The sequence below is a fragment of the Tenrec ecaudatus genome, chromosome 5, assembly GCF_050624435.1.
Source record: "Tenrec ecaudatus isolate mTenEca1 chromosome 5, mTenEca1.hap1, whole genome shotgun sequence".
NCBI classification, from domain to species: domain Eukaryota; kingdom Metazoa; phylum Chordata; class Mammalia; order Afrosoricida; family Tenrecidae; genus Tenrec; species Tenrec ecaudatus.
Window position 1 is genome coordinate 40,956,787 of NC_134534.1, and position 22,711 is coordinate 40,979,497.

The 22,711-nt window shown below is 43.1% G+C and overlaps 1 protein-coding gene across 4 annotated transcripts in view; it reads right to left on the bottom strand.

Moving 5' to 3' along the window:
- The window catches only part of CPQ (carboxypeptidase Q), a 558,535-nt gene that overhangs the window by 94,251 nt on the left and 441,573 nt on the right, over positions 1 to 22,711 (bottom strand). For all 4 annotated transcript variants that reach the window (XM_075549461.1, XM_075549458.1, XM_075549459.1 and 1 more), the window contains one exon: positions 19,616 to 19,707. In XM_075549461.1, the coding sequence (XP_075405576.1) occupies positions 19,616 to 19,707 (92 nt within the window). The remainder of the gene's footprint in view (positions 1 to 19,615; positions 19,708 to 22,711) is intronic.

A 22,711-nucleotide genomic window follows, 5' to 3' on the forward strand; every position in this document is an offset into this window, starting at 1 on the left:
TCCATGGCCCTTATACCACAGAGTTTTTGCACTTGCTACTTGCTCAGGCTGCAGTACTCGTCCCCTGAATAGCATCTCAGGCTTCCTTCAGAACTCTGTGAAATGTTCTTGTAGAAAACTTTCCTTCCCTCTTAACACTTATTGTCTCCTTTGAGAAAACACCAAACCATCTGTTATGCTTTAAAAAAAAACAGTTTTACTGATATAACCTGGTGTTTGATACAATGCAATGGTTTAAGTATATTAAAAAGGTTTACAATCATCCCCATGAATAATTTTAGGTCACTTTCTTCATTCTTGTATCCATTGCTATTGGTTCCTTATTTCCCCCACCCCCCAAAACTCTAGTTACTATTTCCACAGATTCCCCTCTCCTAGGTTTCATACAAGGAAAATCATACACACACAAACCCAACCCATCCGTTCATACAATGGCTTCAAAGGCTGGTGGCTGAGATTATTAAGAGTAGAGAGAGGGGAGATGGAGAAATCAAGGGCAGGGCAAGAATACCCCAGAGGCAGTGGCTCCTCATCAGGTTCATGCGGATGACGTGCATGGCGGAGGCCTGTGGAGAAGAGGGACTTTAGTGGAGAGAAGTCGTTCCAGATGAAGCAGGAGGACCTCCCAGGGCACTACCTCACCCAGAGAGCAAACAGAACCACCTCAGGTATTCTTCGCATAGAAGCTGAGCTTCTACTGGACAAGAGGCAGCGATGAGGAAAAGCGGTTAAGCATTACTTTTGATGTAGATGGAAGATCTTTATGGAGAAAACTCCATACGCCTGGATAGCTATAGACTTCCCCCCTGAAAGCCAGACTCATCTCTAGGTAGGTGTCTGATATCTCAAACTTAAGATCTCTAAAACTGAGGCCCCGATCTCTTCTTCCCCATCTCACTTGCTCAGGCCCCAAACTGTGTGGTCATCAACCATGAAAGTACAGAGATAACAACAAAGGTTCTCAGCTGTTTTTTAAAATATATACAAGAATCTAAAGCCTATACTTAAAAGTATACAGAGTTGTATTTATTTATTTCTATATAATCTATGATAAATGTTAAAAAACACACTTTCCAAAAGACTGTATAGAGCATTGTCAAAGAAAAAAATTTTTAAATGTTAAATTATCTAAATACATTAAGGTCCCATTCAATAATGAAACAAGAAACGCTATTTTGGATGGTGTGTGGCCCAAAGTCATCCCTTCATGGTGAAAACAGAGTTGAATATATTCTTAGCAGAGCCTGCGCTATTTCCATCTCTGTGATTAAAGATGAGAACCCCAATGGCAAGGCTTGCCAAAATACAGGGAACATCCTACTGTGGTTGAAAGGGGGAGGACCGATAACAACTGAACTGCCAACTGGAGGGTTAACCACTAGAATTTGAACTGAATATTTTGGGGGGTTGGTGGTGGTGGTATAACCTAAAGCGGGTTATGTTAAAGTTAGCATGCCATGAGGCTGGCTAATACTACATGGTGTAATCAGTAAAATGCAGTCACAGAAGCTAATACATGCATCCTGGGACTATTTAGAACTTTAACAATCACTTCACATGCCCTGTAAGCTTTAAAGTATTCACACAAAATGAAGGACAATAATAAACAGCTGAGGCAATTTAGCTTTGAGCAGAGTTAAGATCATTTAATAGGCATAGTTTAGATGAAAGGAGGCTAAGAAATTACAGCGATCGCAGAAAGAAATAAATAAATCCGAATAGATGCCCGCATTGAGCTAAGAAAGGTGAAGAAAAAACAATTTTCCTCATCTGAGAACAGTAATAAGCAATAGCAGTAAACACCTTAAGGTAGAAGAGGAAAATGGCTAGGGTAGAAAATGGCGTAGAATAGGCTGGAAATAATGAGCATGCTGGGAAGCCCCCTGAGGACCACTGAGAGGAGAGTGAGCACTGGAAATACTCCAAGCGAGATGAACAAAAGCAGTGGGTCAGGCACACAGACCCCTCCCCAAATGTCTCTGTAGACACCTGCTTTCCTAATGGCTGCTGTCGCTGACATTAGAAGGGTGTCCACAGGCTTTGGGGATCAATCCTGAAGGAGCTGTCAGGTTCTGGGGTGGAGGGATGCTCCGTTTCTCCCTCTGGCGAGGATTGCCGTAGCAAGACAAGCTGATGTATAGATGCTGTTCTCATTTGACCCATTCCTTGGCCATTATGTACAAAACACTGAGAAAGGTGCCTAATTTATCTTTAGGATATATAATCATTAGTTTGCACATCAGTGTCAAAGCAAGGTGCCCACGTTAAGCAGATGTCCTCGATGGTGGTGGGACAGTCCTCCTGTGGGAACTTTCTTCTGAAAGGTCTGGTGGACACATGAGGTTGATTTGCCTATGTGTGTCAAAAGAGTGGAAGGTGGTAGAAATGGCTGGGTCTTCCCAAGAGGCACCGCAAGGTTCAAGGTTGGGGAAGTCTGGTGTCATCCATCCCATATCCCGGAGTCCTCCCATCCAGATACGGGAATTCTGCCACAAGTTCCCTTAGACTTTCAGGGGAAGCTACATGGCTTCTAGACAAATTAAAATTGAAAAGAGAAAACCCAAAGAACTTTTAGACAAACTGAACAGAGAAGTGAAAGCCTGTGTCCCACACACCTTATAAAAAATCGTCAGCCTTCAGGGGCTACAGATGTCCACACAAGGAGTACAGGTCACACAAAAGGGCTCTCACCCTGATGGTGTGGCTTCACTGCTAACGACCAAAAGAAATTCAGAGCAATTTTTAAGTTCTGAGTTGATAATACTTCAGACACAGACTCTAAGTCCACAGATAAATGTGTTAGCCACTGGGGGTGGGATGTTAGGGGTTGTGGACAATGCACACCAGTTTTAGAACAGTGTACACTCCGTGCACTTTTACTTACCCGAAAAGCTTTGCTACCCTACAGCGTGTCCCTAACGGTCTTTAAATCGGAAGACTAGCGACTTGTATTATTTCTGTGTGGCTCTATCTCTCCCCAGCTTTTCCCTTACTCCCCCATCTCTGAGGCTCAGGCTCCATCTTTCTTTTAGTGCTTCAAATTTGAGAATGCAATATTTGGTTTTATCTGTTGGGCAAACACTGGATTGCTAGCTGCAAGATCAATTTTTCAAGCCCAGAAGCCACTCCTTAGGAGAAACATGAGGCTGTCTGTTCCTGTAAAGGTTTACAGATTCAGAAATCCTCTACACTAGATACTGTATATAGACACTCTTTATACTAGTATATAGATACCCTGTTTCCTAGATACAGTACATACTATATCCTGGGTCACTGTGAGGTGGAATCCCCTTGCTGGCAATGAGTTTGCTTGGGTTTGAGGTTTTGTTCAAGCTGAAGTGCTGTGAGTGGTTGTATTGATTTTTTTTAAGTAAAAAGAGTAAATTCTTTTACCACTACTCATATGTCAACTGCTTGAACCAGGCTTGAAGACAGGACAGAGTGGTGTTTCCCAAAGAGGGTGCTACTGACCACTGGGGGCAACTAGAATGATCCAGGGGTCAGCAAAGGCAGATGCCTACACTTTCTGCTCTTGTACAAACATTTTTCGTTGCCAATGTGGCAGTTACGAAAATCTGTCAACTTGTAAAGGGGCAGAGTCTAGCCTGTCAATCAGGTGGCAGCTTGATGACCTCACTTAGAGATAAATAGCTCCCTGGAGGCCAGTTACCCAGGCCCTCTGAGGCCCTCTGATTCTTCTCTGTGCTGAAAAGACACATGGAGCTACACAAGAACTCTAGAGCTGAGGACCCACATGGAGACAGATGCCTGTCAGCACTGAGATGTTTCAGCTGCCACTGGATCCACAAGGCTTTCCACCCACTGGTGTGTGATCTTCCTGCATTCAGCATCATGGCATGTGTTGTGGGAGTCTGAAGAGGAATTCTATAGATTGGTTTCGGACATATGGGCTAATATTGGACTTAAGGACTTGATCTGGACTGGGCTGGGATGTTTTCTTAATATATAATTACTCTTTATATAAAGCTATTTCTTATGCACACAAGTGTTTATAAATTTGTTCCTCTAGTCAACCCAGACTAGCACACCAGAGAAGCACTGACTGAATTTTTTTTCTGAATGAGGAGCGGCAGGCCAACTTACTATGAGGACCTATGATCCGCAGACCACTAGCACTCTATTCCATAACATTCTTTGGTTACCCTGTCAGTAATAATTCACTAAGATAAACCTCACTACCTTCCTTTACTGGTGAAATATCTCCTCACATGAGCATATGGCATTAAAGGCTAAGATAGAAGAGGCTTTAAAAAACAAACAAACTTAGTCGCAAGGGGAATAGTCTCCACTGACTTGAAGAATGCAGGATTCAAGTCCACGGTAACTGGGTCTTATGAAGACGATGCTAATTCATTACTTCACGTGTGTCACTTCCATGTAATGAGATAATTACCTGGCGATTATATTTGCATCCTCAACATTGTTGCACCATCGGATGGCAGTATAATTAGCCATTCAGTATGGTTCCACAGAACTCAAGGTAGCAGCTGTGTGTACAAGGGAATTTTTCCCCCCTCTTCATTTGTTCTATTCTTGGCTTGGTCACACACACACACACACACACACACACACACACACACACACGTTTAAGTGGAGTCGTTCACAGAAGGCCATCACGATAGCTTTCCCGCCTTATTAAGTAAGGTAACTGCCTAAGAGATGAGAAGATGATAAGGACATGTATGGCCCAAACCTGGCTGCCAAGCTTTCCAGAAGGCCATGGACTCTGCTTTGGGCTCTCGCAGCTTGTCACCGGCTGGAACACGCCACTCTCGTCTTGCTGACCATGTCTGTTGCAGGGGCCTTATCAGGCGCTACGGGCTCAGAGGGGCCGGGAGTCCTTTGTCACAGCGACCTTTCACTCAGGAGGAGCCAAGGGGAATCCACTTTGGCAGGCACCATTCTCTAACACATGCAGAAAATGACTGGCCAGAGACTATCTTAACTCACTGCGCTCTCAGTTATGAAGAAAAGAGCATGTTAAAGGTTATGGATTATTTATCGTCCAACCAAGGGACCAAGGAAAGACTGCATTAAAGCCCACTTTCTTAAAAAAATTTTAAAAAAGGAACAAGTTGAAGTCTTTCAAGCATGGAACTTTGGAATTCCCAGTTCCCATCCCCTCTAAGTCACTTATCCTTCCTTAGGAGGCTTGGTGGAGACGTGGTGAAAAGTGGCGTTACTCAAGTTCAGCGGTTTGAAACCACCAGCCACTTCTGGAAGAGAGAAGAGGCTGTCTGTTTCCATGAAGACTGACAGTCTTGGGAACCCACAGGGGCTGTTCTATCCTGCCTTGGAGGCTCGGCATGAGCTGGAATGAACTTGAGGGCACTGAGTTTGGGTCCGAAGGGTTCTCGAATGAGCATTGCAGCAGCAGGTCAGATCTGTTCGTGAAGATCCTGCTTCTTCACGGCTCCAATTTGCATCCTTGCACCAAAGCACCACTAAGTGATCCTGATATGGGATAGATTGATTACCTGAGGATGTTTTAAAAAAAAAAAATAGGAAAGACAGTCCAGTGCAATATCTGTCCTTGGAAATCTTTAAAAAGAGCATAAGCAGGGGTCCCCCTTGGTGAGTCTCTGTCCTTGGTGCTTCGGGCCCAGTAACCCTGGAAGAAGGGAATTGGGCTTGATTCAGGCAGGGTCTTAATATCTTTTACTAGATGTCCAAGCTCTGGACATGCAGAAGAGATTTTCACGGATATCTGTACGCACTGTTTCCACCTCTCAAGAATGAGGGCTCTGACTTACTCTTCTTTTTTCTCTTCAACTGGAGACAATAGGGAATGTTCGCAGGTGGTATCCCAGGATGCTTCTGATCTGAAGACAATCTTTTGAATCATGGAATGATCTTAACCTTTATCAGTGTGAGAAAGAATTTCCTATCACTCAAAGGTTTCTTTGAATTTCTGTTTTTTATCTATTGTTTGGTTAAAACTTTTGATAGAAAATGTCCCAATCTAAGAGAAAAGTATGCTGAAGATTCAGGAGTCCAAATGTTTGGTTTTTCATTCATTGTTGAAAGATTTCAAAAGTTCATTTCATGAATAGACACTATATTTTTTTAGACTCTTTGGAGAAATGGAAATATAAAACATCAGGACTATTAATGATCTGCACAGGTAAGCACCATTGCTTGGCCTTCTCTGGTACTCCACATTATGTAGATTATTAATCTGTGCTAAAACCAAACTCACTGCCATTGAGTTGGTTCCAACTCATAATAACTCGATATGGCATTCCAAAGACTACAAATATGCATGGGAGCAGACAGTCTCATCTTGTTTCCTCAGAGCCACTGATGGGATTGAACCGCTGAGCTTGTGCTTAGCAGGGGAGTATGTTATCCAACAGTGCTACCAGTGTTATATGTTAGACTCGTCTTCTCCATCCACTTCAGTGTTATTGATGGTCTAGCAAGCTTAAAGAGCCCTTGAAAATCATGTGGAAGACAGACACTCACATTTGAGAGGGGAGGCAGAGAAAGAAGTACTGCATTCGTACCCGAGTCATTCTGGCGGAAGTCGAGACAGAAGAGCCAGGTTCCAGGTCAGACACGGTATCTCATTGGCTGGGATATGCTATCTAACCTACATTCTTCACCTCTCTGAGCCTCTGTTCCCTCATCTGCGCAAGGAGGAAAGCAGTAGGCTCTCTGGCAACTGCCAGGGCCATTACTGTTATCAATGAGCTGATGTCCATTAAAAAAAGCACTCTCATTTATAAGTCATCACAGAGACGCCCGGGACTGAAGTGGTGTCTTATAAATGATAGGAATGTGTTAACATCTCGTGGAAGAATAGGATTTTTCAAAATTCTTGATAGTTTTGCTTCTCTGATAAAACAAAACAAAACAGGAAGAAGAAAAAAGCCTCCAGTAGGTTACTGGATATTTAGATTTAATAAAAGGAACAAATTACTCTTCCTTACATGGAAAAAATAGGCAATTTTCACCAAGCACTGTACTATTATATTCTCTTCCCTTTGATCTTTCGTAATTCAAATGACAAAACAGCATGATTGCCTCCTCTTTGGCTCGGCAGGGCCTAATATAGGATTTTCCAGAGCTTTGGAGGGGTGAGGGGGACATCCAGCTGTGGAGGGAGGGGACAGAGAAGATGCATGCCCTCTACCCCCCAAATCCCCATTACTACCTGGAGAGTTTCCTGAAACATATTCACAGTCTGCCATAGCACTGCCTCTGATTTCATGGGGCGGCACATCTCGCTGGATGAGTTTTATTAAATGAAATGATTGGAATCCATAAAAGCAAATTACACTCCTCTTTTAACTAGTAACGGAAATTCTGTCTCATCTCAAAATAGCTCCTGTAATGAAACCACTTGAAATCTTTGTTGAGAAGCCTGGTTAAGCTTTTAAAATTTGAATTGTTGTTTATATATGTTTTGCTATGTGGGGTATAAAAGCTCTTTAGAAATTGATTCTGAGAAACTCTCCTTTTCAGAAAACTCTGAAGCCAAAGCACTTTACGTAAACTGCTGGTTGCTAGGGGCAACCACAGCTTTGAGCATGAGTCATTGTAAGGGCAAGATAAGAATTTGATAAGCACATGCAAGATTGAGGTCTTCTGAAGGAAAATAAAGAAAGTTCTAATCTTCTGCTTGATATATATATGGCTGGGATTTTAAACCACAGATAGGGAGCAGATAAATCAGAAGTAATTACCAATGCCACCTAAATGATAAGAGAATTAGAAAGTCTGAAAAGACCAATGCTCTCGGATGATAAGTGGCACCTTAAGATACCACGGGACATGGATTAATGGCTATAGACCCAAACCAAGCCCATTGCCATCAAACTGGTTGTGACACAGAGACTATGTAGGGTTTCTGAGGCTATAAATCTGTATGGGAGTAGACAGCCTATCTTTCTATCTTACTGTAGCTCGTGGCTTTGATCTGCCAATACCCAACAACAACACCAAGGCCCCAGTGACTATAGGAATGGTCTATTAGAATGTGTCTCAAAGATAAAGACTCCCAATTGGCCCTAACAACTTAAGATTATGTTTCTCATTTCCCTGCCTGATCCGCAGTTCCCCAAAAAACATAGCCTTTGTGCTAACCATGTGTGGCCTCTGGCAACTGCTTTTCTGAACCTAACAGTACTCCCCACTTACAAATGGATGTCTATCATTGACCTTGCCCATTATTAGTCTGTCCATTCATTCCCCAAATCATCTTGGTCAGTCCAGTCATTGATCCATATGGATTGGTCTAGCACAGGGGTTGGCAAACTTTTGAGATGGAAGAGCCAAGCCTGTCCCTCACGACAATTTAAAAATTATTTGAGAGCCATAAATGTATTTTGGAAACGAAATCACCATTATCTAAGTAATATCCTTTAAAATGTTTCTATTTTATTTCTGGTACATACCAAAAGAGCCCCCGTATGGCTCTCCAGCACTAGCCTGCTGACCCCTGGTTTGGCAGAAATACCATAGTTGTCAGAAGCAGAAGGCAAACTTCCAGAGGGCTACTGATTATCGAAAGACCTGATGTTCTTGCAATCTCCTTCCTTAAAAAGATCTCATTCAGAGACAACAATCCAGGTTTAAAACAAAACCAAACCAAAAAAACGGCTGTAGACAAACCTATGGACAAAACTAGGGTGAGATTAGACAGTGAACAGCAATCCTGAAAGACTATTAAGAAAGTTACCAAGTAAGCGGCATTGTAATTTCTTTAAAAGGTCTATCTATCTATCTATCTATCTATCTATCTATCTATCTATCTATCTATCTATCTATCTATCTATCTATCTGAGACTGAAAACATGCCTCTTAAATATATACTTTAAGTATCATTACACTTAGCTATCAAATTATGGGTCTGTCCTTGTTTTGAAGAATATTGGCAAAGTATGTTAATCCCTTTCTTCCATTCAGGTGATAATGATGATGGGGTGGTTCATTATGCTATACTGAAGGCAAGGGACTGACCTGGTACTAGTTTATTCCATGGCCAAGGACATAAAGAGACACACTCAGAACCTGTTGAGTGCTGAGCTTATAGACAGTTCTTTTAAGAGTCTACTAAGACACAAGCTCTGAATCTTATAATCTCACTAAATAGCACCAACCTCTTCTACTGAAAGGTGTGACCGAGCTCAGAAAAGACTTCAGAAGAAGGTTTTCTGTACTTTGGCTCAATAGTTGGGAGCAGGGGTAAACAAACTACAGCCAGGGGCCAAATTTGACCTGCTGCCATTTTTTGGGGGGAGGTGGTGGTGGTGGTAAATGAGGCTTTATTGGCACATAGCCAGCCTCATTTGTCTAGAATTTTCTTTCATTGCTTTTTCAGCACATGCTAGAATAGGTTGGTAGAGATCCGTTGGCAACAAAGTCTACATATTTATTTTCTGGCCTGTAATAGAAAAAAAAAAGTGTCAAAGCCCGCGGTAGAAGGTGGAGGAAAGATGGGGGAAGAAGGTAGCTCCGGGCAAATTAAAATAGTGCTGGTGACTCAAAAAGTGGTTTGCTGACTGGACAACTTAGTAAGGCCCAAGCACATGGGATAGGGCAATTTCGACCAACGGCTCTGACCCATCTAGGTCACTTGCGAGCTCAAGGCATGACACCTCGGTTTGGATTTGCATACCTTGGCATGCCTATCCAATATCCTTAGAAAGTTCATGCGCTGTGGAACTAGACCCACTCTAGGTCCTTCCAGGTCAAATCAGGACCTGGTTAGGCACAGGAAGGCAATGAGGCCGAAACTGTCTGTGCTAGCCAGCAACCTTCAACCATCTGGTAAAGCTGAAAGCCCCTGCTTGTGGTTTCAGCAATGGAGATTAGGGTTGGGAGGATAAAATGCCAGCCACACAACCGTGCTTTGGCCCCCATCTCTTCAGAACTAACCTGAAAAAGCAGTTGCCTTTATTTGGGTTATTGATGGTAGACGAAGTGGAGTCCGTGGATGAATCAAAGGTTAATCACTTATTGACTCACCAACATTTCCTATCACTGAAAGGTCTAAGGAGCACAGTTGTCTGATATGCATGTCCTTGTCTCTCTTAAACCTTTGTTATCATCTGGTTGGAAATATTCACCATGTTTAGATAAGAGCCCAGAACACAGGGAATCAGGACAGATAAATCACTCAGGACCAATAATGAGAGTAGCAATATCAGGACAGTAAAGGGAAGGTGGGGGGACAAAGGGGAACCTATTGCAATGATCTACATATAAGCCTCTCCCAGGGGGCATAGACAACAGAAAAATGGGTTAAGGGAGACAGTGGTTGGTGTAGCACGTGGAAGAAAATCATAAATTTCAAGGGTTCATGAGGGAGGGTTTGGGAGGGGAAAAAATGAGCTGATACCAAGGGTTCAAGTAGAAATAAAATGTTTTGAAAATGAAGACCGCAACATATGTACAAATGTGTTTGACACAAAAGAAGGATGTATGGATTGTGATAAGAGCTGTATGAACTCCCAATTAAATTATTTTTAAAAGGAAAAGAAAATATCAAGGTTTGGATCAGGTGCACCTGAGCCCTCAAAGTCTAAAGAGGTCTTCAGTAGCAGATTTGACCTCTCGACTGTGAATTAAAATGGCCCCGTAAATCCCCTCAGAAGCCACTGTTGAATGGAGACTAAGACAAGTGTATTACTGAGAGAACTCGTACAGACAAGGGAGAACTTGCCGTCCACTGGTCACTGAGATATGCTTGAATATGTTTTGTTTGGAATAAATCCATACATGTGCAAAAAAGAAGATATACACCATGAAACAAACACCAATCCAACAGTTTCTACATCTACACTTCAATGACATCGCTCCAGCTATCATCCTTGCTGAGCCTCCTCTCCTGAGCGGCTCCCTCCCCATTAACACACACACCCTGCTCCCTCAGGCCCCTAGTTCATCTTCTGAGTTGCTGCCGACCATTTGGTCCCATAGACATTGCTCTTTTACTGTTACTCAAGACCTCTTTAAATCATGCTCTTGGGAGTTCATCGGTGGTTTTCAGGTCCTCTGACGTGGACAGCTCATTCCTTCTCTGCAGTGAATTCTTAGTCTAGAAGTCCTGCTGAAACCTGTTCACTTTGGGTGGCCTTGGTGGTATTTGAAGTATTAGTGGTACAGCTCCCAGCATCACGGCCACATGCAAGCCACCAAAGTATGACATGACAAACACGTGTGTCTGTTGGTGACACAATTGGGAGGATGGCGCAGAACCGGGTGGTGTTTGGTTCTGTTGTGCATGGGTCACTATAAGTTGGAACTGACTCAATGACACCACCACCACCAACCACACATGTAATTCTCAAAGGCGTATAATGCTCAAGGCAGACATCCTTAACCAATATGCTTAATCATTGTTTGGTTTTAAGATAAACTTTAAAGATTGTCTCAGGGTAATAGTTTCAGGGTGTTGGGGTTTGTCTAACTTATACAGATCCAGAAAACCTGGACTGATTCTGCACATCCCCCTCCCATTTTGATTAGGATTCCTCTATAGAATCGTGGACTAAAATGTGAGGAATGGTAACTGGACACCATCCTTTTCGGGTTTCATGACAGAGGTGGCAGATGTTCATGGTGGCAATCGGCCCTTGATTCCATATCCTTCTCCTGATTCTGACTCTCCCGCTTCTTCTGTTACACCAAATAGTGGAGGCTAATTGTTCTGTCTTGGATGTCTTAAACGGTTTTAATACTCCAGTGGTACTGTCAGGTAAGCGTTGAACTGCTAACTGCAAGGTTAGCAGCTGCTCCATGGGAGAAAAATGAGGCTGTCTGCTCTTCTTAAGATTGACAGCCTTAGAAACCCTGTATAGGGTTGCTCTGAGTTGGAAATGACTTGATGCACCACAAACTACCATATATACTCAAATATAAGCTGACCCAAGTATAAGCCTAGCTACCTAATTATTACCTGGGAAACCAGAAAAATTGAATGACTCGAGTATAAGTCTAGGGTGGAAAATGCAGAAGCTATTGGTATTTCAATAATCAAAACAAATGAAAATAAAATTACTAAAATTTGAGACATCAGTGGGGTAATGTACTTAAATATTTATTTTAAATTAAAAACATAAATAAAAGGACAAGTCATTTAGCATTAGTAAACCAGCACAGTAAGTGGAAAATAGGTTCAACAAAAACAAAAAGGTATAAACAATGATACTTTAAGAGTACTGTTCCCTGAGCTCAATCTAAAATGTAAAGAGTTAAAATCCTTCAAAACTGGATTCCTCATCATCATCCGTATCCCAATGCAGAGCTTCAGCTGGTGTGAGGTCATCATAGACGCTGTCCTCACTGAGATCGCCGTCATCACCATCACTGCTGTCATTTTCATACAAAGCGCAGTCTTCACTGCCATCCATAGCATTACTAATACTACATTTCTGGAAGGCACATTACACCATGTCTTCTGGAATGTCTTCCCATGCATCTTGAACCCACTTTGCTATTAACTCTATGTCAGGCTTCATGAGATTTCCTCCTTTTTAGTCGGGCTTGACCAGATGACATCCATTCATGCAACATCCTTCGCACACGGTCTTAAAGGCTTATTCAAAGATACACATCATAGGATGGCTCTGATTGGTCAGATGTGAGTAAACAAACATTCAAAACCCTGCAATGTCATCGGGGCTTTGAATGAACAGCGGAGAAATGGCAATCACCTGCGAGATAACGGGCGCTCTTCCATTACCTCCAGGGGCCCCAGCGAAATGTAACACCTTGCTGGGGTACCACTGACCCCTGGATAAGCCGAACTCATTTTTCAGCACTTTTTTTTTTGTGCTGAAAAACTCGGCTTATACACGAGTTTATACGGTAGGTAGAACAGAAACACTGAGCATGCTATTCAGTCAATTGACTGGGATGTCCTATGAAGCCATGACCCTAAATCTCCAATCCAAGAAACCAAATCCCATAGCTGTCTAGTTGTAGCTGAGCAACCTGAGCAACTACCGTTGTTTTGTTGTCATTGTAAATACATCCATCACAGGACTTTTGCCAATTGAACTTCTTACAAGTGCATGGCTATTGACAGCAATTACAACAATCAGCTGTGTTTTGTTTTACACTTGGAGCAGAGAGGTAAGTGCACTGTATCAGGCTGCAAGCCACACTCAGTCGAACTTCACCGCTATCTGAAACCACAAAGTGCCTTTCGGCAAACACTACCCAGGACTCTTACGCAAGGTCTGGCCCCGCAGGGATCAGGGCCAGATTCCATAAGAGTCAGCGCAGCCAGTGTCCTTTACGTCAGCTCTTTCGCTTCTCTTCTATTTGAGGAGAGGAGGGAAACTGGTTAAGAAGAATCTCTCCTAAAGGGAGATAAAGGAAAGATATGAATTGAAATCTATTAACAAGATGGCATCGTGTGATTGTCCAGTCCTCAAAGGGAGTGCTATGCGAGTCCTGCCCAGGCGGACATAGATGTCTATATAATTACTATGCCGAAGCCCCACATTCGTAATGAAATTATACACAGGAGAAAGCAAATAAATGCAAAAGACAGATCCTCCCCCCTCCTGCCTCCTCTGTTTTGTATTTGTTTTTAAGCCCTTTCCATTCTATTAAGACCCAAAGAGCTCTCCAGCGTACTGCGGAAATGCCGTGGCTATTGGAACTACAAGGGTGCCATCGCAAGAAGACAGTGTGATCAGGGAAATTGGAACTAATTTTGTGATGTGCTTTGACAGACTAATGCAAATACCTGGGCCCTGAAAGAGAAACACAGGATGCCCACAAGCCCAGCAGTAATGACTGAGGCAATAACCTCTGATTAGTGCATCTGCCCTGCACGCAGCAGTAAAGCTGTCCGGGCGGCTGTGCTGGAGACACAGTCCAGACACAATTCTGCTGAGTGGATGTATCCGCGCCATGCTGCCAACCCCTGGAGCTGCACACTGGCACAACTGCGTTCACCCTAGTGGTGGCACCTGAGCTAAATCACCACCAAGAGGGTTGGGAAATGAGAAACGCCAAAGAAATGCCAATTTCCCCAGATAAGAAGAAACATTTCTAAGACACTGTGAGTGAAGGCAGCAATTGGATGTGGCTTAGGAAGTTGGAAAGGCAATCAGGGTTACTAAGTATCTAAGTCAGGAGAACATAGTATTCCTCCACGGGGCAGCCGAGGAAATCCGGACAAGATGTCCCACATATTCATTTTCTTTTCCTGCCTGAGGAGTTAGCTCGAGTTTGGATAAACCGGTGCATTCAGAATGCTCCTGCAGTCCATCCGTCATTTAATCAAGCCTATTTAAAATATTACCCTTATTAATGACTCACAGGACACAGCAGTGTTCATAATCCTTGTAATTCAATTGCCAGAAGTTTGTGCAATAAATCAGGAAAAGGTTAAAATATTGTTCATGCCAGAAGAGAACATATCAATCTACTTTATTTGATTACCTTGGGTAATGAGGCTTTCTTGAGGCCAGATTACCTTACCCATTATAATTAGGCTAGATCATATTTTAGTTTAAAATGGAAAAGATTTTCTTAAAAGCCAGTAATGCAGTTGAAACGATGCTGGTCACCCCGCTCCCCTGGCCTCCCATCCGCTGTCTTCTTTGTGCATTTCATGACATGAGAAATGACATCCCTCTCTCCTTCCAAGAGCACAGAAAAACAGCGACATTGTTCCCATGAAAAGCAGATTAGGCCGTGGCATCTGGACAACCCAGTGCTATTCGCTGATTTGAAGATCCCATGAAATCATCGATAACATTTTTAATTCCAAAGCTAAATTCCACTCCCATAAACAAACTCTTCAAAGTCAATGGCGCTCAATAATATGTTACTATGCGTGGTGACATGTCCTAGCGAATGCAAGTTCATATTTTAAAAAAGAAGGTATCTTATGACGTCAATAAAAGAGATCACCAAAGCATTTTCTGTTGTCTTCTATCCCTTCCTGGACTAGCCTCTTTTCTGGGCACAAGAAAAATCTCCTTCCTTAACCCTTTTAGTGAGCCCTGATGGCGCGGTCGTTATGCTTTGTGTTGCTAACTGTAAGGTCAGCAGTTTGAAATCCCCAGAAGTTCCTCCAGAGAAAGACAAGACTCTCTACTCACGTAAAGAGTTACAATCTCAGAAACCTTCAGGGACAATTCTACCCTGCCCCATAGGAGTGCTCTGAGTCAGAATCAACTCCATTACATTGAGTTTTTGGTTAGCCCTTTTGGGGACAACTGTTACATTCACCCCACTTTTGGCTCCAGCAGACCTAAGTTGCCATCTGAAATCCATGCTCCATGGAGTCAGCAGAGTTGGTGGGCAAGACTGCAGTTCTGCACACCAACATAGGTAATCGTGAAGGGCAGAGGAGACCAGGTCTCAAACAACAAAGGTGGGGTGGTGGTGAGAATCACATCACCGTGAATGAGGGGGAGTGTGTGATAGGGACCCAATGCCCATCTGTAGACAGCTGGACATCCCTTCCAGAGGGGTAGTGGGGAGGAGATGAGTCACTCAGGGTTCAGTGTAGCAACAATGAAACTCAAAACCTTCCTCTAGTTCCTGAACGCTTCCTCCCCTCCCAATTATCATGACCCCAATTCTACCTTGTGGGCCTGGTTATACCAGAGGATGTACAGCGGTGCAGTAGAGATCTGGAAACACAGGGAATCTAAGATGGATGAACCCCTCAGGACCAGTGGTGGCAGTGGCGACACTGGGAGGGAAGGGGGTGTAGAAAGGGAGAACCAATCTTGGGAATCTATGTGTAACCTCCTCTCTGGGAGATGGGCAATGGGAAGGTGGGTGAGAGGAGACTCCGGACAGTGTAAGATAAGATAAAATGATTATTTATAAACTATTAAGGGTGCAGGGGGAAGGGGGGAGCAGGGAGGGAGGGGGAGGGAAAAAAGGGAAACCGAGCTGATTCCAGGAACCCAAGTGGAAGGTGAATTTTGAGAATGACGAGTGCAACGAATGTATAAGGGTGCTTTGCTCAATTGATGTATGTATGGATTGTGATAAGAGTTGTATGAACCCCAATAAAAAGATTTATTAATTAAAAAACAAAGACTGCAGTTCTGTGTTCTATTTTGACTACCATGTTCCTCTGAATGGAAATAGCGTCATCCTAACCACCAGCAGCCCCACAACCCTCATACAAGATAAGGGCTTACAGCCTCCCTCACACCACGAGGCAGAATACAGAATGAAGAAGGTCTCAAGACAAGGAAGCTGAAATGAGTGGAAGAACAAAGTGCATTAGCAATGGAGGCAGAAGATGTCTTGTGATTCTACGGGACTAAAAATGAATAAAAATTTTAAAGATGAATGATACCATGGGTAAGGTTCCCTCATATGTTGTTAGTGAGCATATAATATGGCCCAACCACTTTGGAAAACTGGAAGTTTTTAATACAGTTAAACAGACACCTATGATATGGCCCAGTATTCTCACTTCTAGGTATTTAATACAAATTCCCACCAAAAGATTTGTATAAAAATGTTCACATCAACAGAAGAATGGTTAAGGAAATCGTGGTATATTCATTCATAAAGTGAAAAAAGGCTCAACAACAGAAAGGAAGTGACCGTTCTAATGAAGCAACAGGGATGCTTCACAAAAACCAGTGTTTGGTAGAAGCCGCTGGATTAGAAAACTAGTTGTTGCCAATAGAATGTGAGAAAAAACAACGAGCCATTTCCAGAATGGTCCATGGAAATGTCACACATACAACTTTCACTCTAGCTTCATATCAATATTGATGTTCAAGAGGATCTAAAAGTCACGTTTTTGAAGAATCGCTCCTCCTAGGTCACTGTGTGGCTCATAGCCCTTCTGCTGATTGGTTGTTAAATGGACCATAAGTAGGCTCGCATTATGTGAAGCTATTGATACTTCCAGGATTATTTGCTTCAGAAGTTATCATCATCTTAATTCAGAACAGAGTGATCAGGACATTATATCTATCTTCTGCCATTAAAGAATGCCTTTGAGAAGCATAAAGGCAATCTTAATGTGTTGCTCCTGGCTGTGGCTTGCTTACTATATTACACTTAACTTTTAAGTTCAGAAATGATTATGCCCTTCATAATATTGCTATCGATATGATAATCTTTGACTCCATTAACCCAAAATAAGTCCTTCACAATTGGCTATCTAATGTAAAGTGTGCAGAATGTCTTCCTTAATGGTAAAAAAATGAGCTATCCTAAAAGAAGACTCCTCAAATGTTCTGAAAATGATGATGGCAACAAATGTACAAATGTGCCTGACACAATGGATGTATGTATGGATTGTGATAAGAGTTGTACGAGCCCCCAATAAAATGATTTTAAGAAGAAAGAAAGAAAGAAAGAAAGAAAGAAAGAAAGAAAGAAAGAAAGAAAGAAAGAAAGAAAGAAGAATCCTCCCATTTTCCCTTTTGGGAATCCATTTTCCCATTCCTGACAATGCAATATGGACCAGTCATCAATCTCTAAACACAGTTGTAGGAAGGCAACATGAATGCGATTGAGAGCAAACATCTCTGTTACTGTGATTGCATGTGCCTTGGAGAGGAGTATCCCTACTCACCTCTGAGAAGTTGAAAATCAGGTCATGTCTGACTGCATCCATGCTATCCTGCTATACAGTCAACAGGATAGAAACTTTCTTTTCTCAGATCTAAGGGATGTCAGTAGTCGATGAAGTTACAAATCTGATCCATTATAGCTAAAATCCATCCCTCCCCCCTCGGAGTAGAGTTTGTTATAGAGAATAAAGGCCTTAAGAGCAGTTGTTTTAATATTGTGTTTTCTATAGAGTTCCAAATCTGAAAATTCCATCATGAAATAATTCAGATACTCCTCTTGCCTTTAGGATCGCATCCAGATGCCTAACCATGATCTATAGTTCTTATTGAGGCTCTGGTTTGCCTCTTTACTGTATGCTCCCACCACTGGCATCTTACATCTGTGCAAAGCCACTTTCAAATTCAAGTGAAACTCTAAACTTGCTATCCAGCCTAAAAGGACCAACGGAGGACCAAACGTGGTGGATATTAGACTGGGTTCAGAAGAAGCAGTCGGGAGGTCTTCAAGCAGAAAATTCAAACCCAGTGACTTGTCTGTGCTTCAAGATAATAGTGGAGGTGATTACTTCTCAGAATATGCGGTGTATGCGCCTCCTCCAAGCTTTACACATGCAGGGTCCTCTGGAGGAGCACACACCTCCTCCCCGCCAACTCCTTTTCTTTGCCTCACTTCTACTCAGTCTTCAGATTCCAGTCCAGATGTCCTCTCCATCACGTAGCTGCTGTGACACCTGGCCACCCAAGACCAGGTAAGACGAACTTCCTGGTGTGAGCCATCAATATTATTACTTCTCCATTGGAACGCTTAACACTTTATTTTGTAATTGGAGTTTAGTGTTTGGTCTCTTCTATTAAGTTCCAGTCTCTATAAGGTCAAGATCTTAATGGAGCCAGACCAAATGTCTAACTTTGAGTATGGAATCTGGGAGGTGTTCAGAAAATACTGCCGGGATATTGTTCAATCTTCTCTGATGCGCTCTACCATGGTCCACAGATGGGAGTGTGACTGACTCAGCATACGAAAGGCACATGTCTTGGAGTTCCTTTTCCTTTGAGATGTAATGAACCGAAGTCGTGAACGGGTAGGTTAATGGGAATAGACTTTTCTCCGGACAGGAGAGGATTATACTCAGTGACCAAACTTTTTATTACCAAAACTCATTAGTCTTAAATCCTAAATAACTAAAACAGGGTATTAGAAGTTCATTCTATGTCAAACTGATATAAACAGAATCTACAAAGCAAATGAATTCCCCCAACCCCACTCTGATGCTGGTAATTTAAATATGCAAGATCTGTTCATTCTATCTGGAGATACAGGGAAACCAGCAAGCAATACATCAGCAACAACAATAGCAACAACTAGACCCTGTTCTGAATGCTATTGAGTTCAGATTCCCGCTTGGACTAATATTTAATTTAATTCAGAGTACTTCTGAGCCATCTATTTAGCTCATTCTTGATAACAAACCTCCTTGTCCCCTGCCCAAAATATGATCTCACATTTCCAATATCATCACGACCCCTCAGTGCCTTTTCGCCTCAAGCTTGTCCAGTCTAGTCAGTGCCTAGTCACAGAGCCCAGGTGTGTGATCCCCAATTGCCACGACTCCCAATGCCATATGGCAATCCTCCCGGCAAAGGCAAGGCCTTCAGACTTGGCTCTCCACTTCTGGGGCCGCCAGGAGAATTGGGGTCATTGGAGCATGGGGATGGGCTTGGTGGAGAGAAAACGTGAGAACATACCCCTACTGTGACTTCTCCAGCACACGTGTACAGAAGACGAGTAAAGACATGTTAAGCAGATAGCAGCGTGGCAGGTGGGTGCTTTCTAACCCCTCCCACCTGATGTAGAAATTGGCAAGGTCGTCGCTCCACACCACAGCACTCCCGATTCATCAGGACCTTCTCCGTTATCGAGTTGTGTGAAGAGGCTTTTGCAAGGGGTGTGTTGGCAGGGTCAGCCTTCCTCAAAGTACTGCGATGGGTCTTCAGTGAGACAGTAAGAGGAATCTTGAAACTTAGTGTCCATGCAAGGGCACATGCTCAGCCCTCCATGGCCTCACCTTGTGTAACTGGTAATACTGGTAGGCACCCACGCCACCTTGCTCCTCCCCAGTCCAGAGCACCAAGCGCAGGGTCCTCTTTGGGCGCAGTCCTAGGAAAAGAAATACAATCAAACCAGTGATGTTGCAGCTGACTTGGGATCAGAAGAAGCGGGCATCAGAGGCTCTCCTCACTGCTGGTGTGGCTGCCTGGTTCAGTGTGGGGGTGACATAGCAAAGGAGCAGTCTCGGGGCGGATCTGTGAGTAGAGTTAGTGGAGGAAGGGGCTGGGATAAATTCAGTCCACAGTCTGGGAAAGCAGAACCTCTAATCACACCCTAAATTTAATATCCCACCTAACAGGACCCAAATGGGTGACCAAGTAAGGTAGAATATTACATTGTGTCCAAAAGAGACAGGAGTTCTCCAAGATAATGGAACCCCAGTGGTTTGTCTCCAAACCATTACTTCCAGATAACATGTGCAGGAGATTACTTTTCAGTCCACTTCTACAAGCATAGCCAGCCAGCCACGCTGTCTTCAGTAACACCATCACCGCCCAGGGCCATTCTCCTCTCCTAATTGGGAATATGTGGTCACTCACTTGGGTCAGCGAACATTAACTGAAGGAAGGTAACACATTTTATTCCACTTGCTACTGCATAAACAACTTGCTGTGCAATTACACTGACTGGGGAAATACACATTTATATTCTGGAATTAGAACCATTTTTTAGTGACAAAGTCTGCTCTAGAAAAGTTAACTCTAAAGATGTTCTGGTTCCCAAATTAAGAAGAAAAAAGAAAAGGTTAAAACAGTATATTAAATGTTCCACTTGATGAATAAGAATTAAAATATGTTTTCAGTTTGATCCTGATGATGTCATTTCTGGCAGTCCTGTTGGAGACGTGGATGACATGTTGGGCTGGTAGCCTGGGTTTGCAGTTGGCACCCAACAGTCACTTTGTGGAAGAAAGATGAGGCTTTGTGTCTCTGTAAAGACCTACAGCCTTGGACCCATAGGAGCAGTTCCACTCTGTCCTATAGGATCCTGATGACGTGGCAGTGAGTGATGTCATTTCTGAGAAATAACAGAGACAGAAAGCCACTGCTATGAAGTCCATTTCCCTGCACCTTAGGGAATAGGATTTCTGAGACTGTATATTTTACAGGATCAGGTGGTCTCACCTTTCTCCTGCAGAGCAGCAGGTAGGTTTGAATGGTCGACCTCCAGTTAGCCCGATGCTTATAGAAAATAATAAAGCTGAGTTTAAATTTTATTAAGAGGCCCCATCCTCCTGCCTCCTCACAGGGATCCATACGGCAGAACTGACCTTCACTTTGACTGTCTCTGACATGGACATACCACGGACATCTAGTACCATCACCCAAGGACTGCGTTTGAGGTGCATGGTCTTCAAGCGAGATGGCCATCGACCATAGTCTAGCTGATGGATTTCCCTCCAGCCTCTGCTCCACCTGCAGGCATTGTCTTTTGATTAGCCCTGCCCAAAGGAGCTTGAAAGGAGCTGCATTGTTCACCGAATGGAAGACAGTTACATTGAGCACTCTCACAGGATTCAAAGCACCTACATTGAGGATGCTGGGGGATCTGAGTTCAAATGAAAGCTTGGAAAGAAAGGCAATTTCCACATGGAAAGCTTCAGCAAATCCCACTGGCATTCTCTTCAAAGTAGATGTAGACACTGGCTTTTCCTCTGCGCTATCACACCGATCCAAGACAGCATCTTGTCATGCCTGAGATGCTTCATTGACCTAACTGGTCACCATGCTGCAGTCATGAGCCCTCTGAGGAGATGTCTCACTCTGTAGCGTCAGGTTTCTTGTAAAACCTAAGCTCACTTCATTTCTATGCTCAATACCTTCAAGATATTTCTCGAAGCAGGCACTAATGTTTTCTTTGAAAATTCAGCCTAGGTTGTTCAGTACACGGGATTGTTGTGGGCTGTCCATTAATCAGCACCTGATTTATGCGATCTGCAGGGTTTTCCGGCGACATATTTGATGGTGGAAAACCAGGTCTTTCTTTCTAGTCTGTCTTAATTTGGAAGCTCTGTTTAAACTTTCTCAGCATGATAACCACACAAAAGCCTCTCAATAACGACAGACAGGTGAGGCTTGTGCTCACTGGGAGTCAAGCCAGTGTTTTCCTCATGGAAAGTGGGACTTCTACCACTGAGCCCTCACTGGCCCCATTTGGCACATTGTAGATGCTCAGTGCTTAAGAACTGAACGGACTAGGGGAAATCTTAGTGCCATACTCAGAATCAAACTCAAAGCCCTTCTCCTCCTTCATCTCCTGAAACTTTTCCGCACTCAGCCCAGGGCAAAGGTGTTAAGAGTCAAACAGGCAGCGAGGCATGATGAAGCTCTAGGCCAAGCATGTAACAGAGGATCAATAATGGAATATATCCAATTATAACGAGGGTGTCCTCACACAAGGCATGCATTTTGAGCTGCAGGGAGAAGAGGACTGTCCTGCAAAGGCATCTGAATGCTTGGTGAAAAACAATCCCCAGTGTAGCTTCGCCCTCCTTGCAGAATCAAAGCATCCTGCTCAGACGCACAGCACAAACAGTTGACTCTCAATGAAATTTAATCAGTGTGGCTTAGGATCCCAATCTTTGGGTTCTCTAAAAGAAACGCGCTTAGATTCTATTTAAATCAAACGCCCTGTGCTTGTAATATAGGGGAGGGGGGAGTAACAGGGGATGAAGCACTATTGCTTGTATGCTGAAAGTGAAAATTCTATATATTTAAAGCTTTTTTAAATGTATGCATCTAGGAGCAAAACAGTACCAAATGATTAAAATGATGGACTTCTCTACATATGGATAAATGGACAGTTAGCCTGGGCTAGAGAAAACTCATTTTCAAGAAAAGTTAAAGCCTTGAATATGCCTGTAGATTTAGTGTTCCACTTGCAAGTCACGATCACACAGGATTAGTCTCTTTCACATTTCGAACCAGCCAGATGGCCAATGATGTCATATTAATAATGAAGGGAAGGGAAGAATGCTTCAGACCTCAATGCCACTAGCTTTGGTCTATCAGCTTCCTGCCACCGAGTCGATTCTGACAGTGACCCTCTAGGA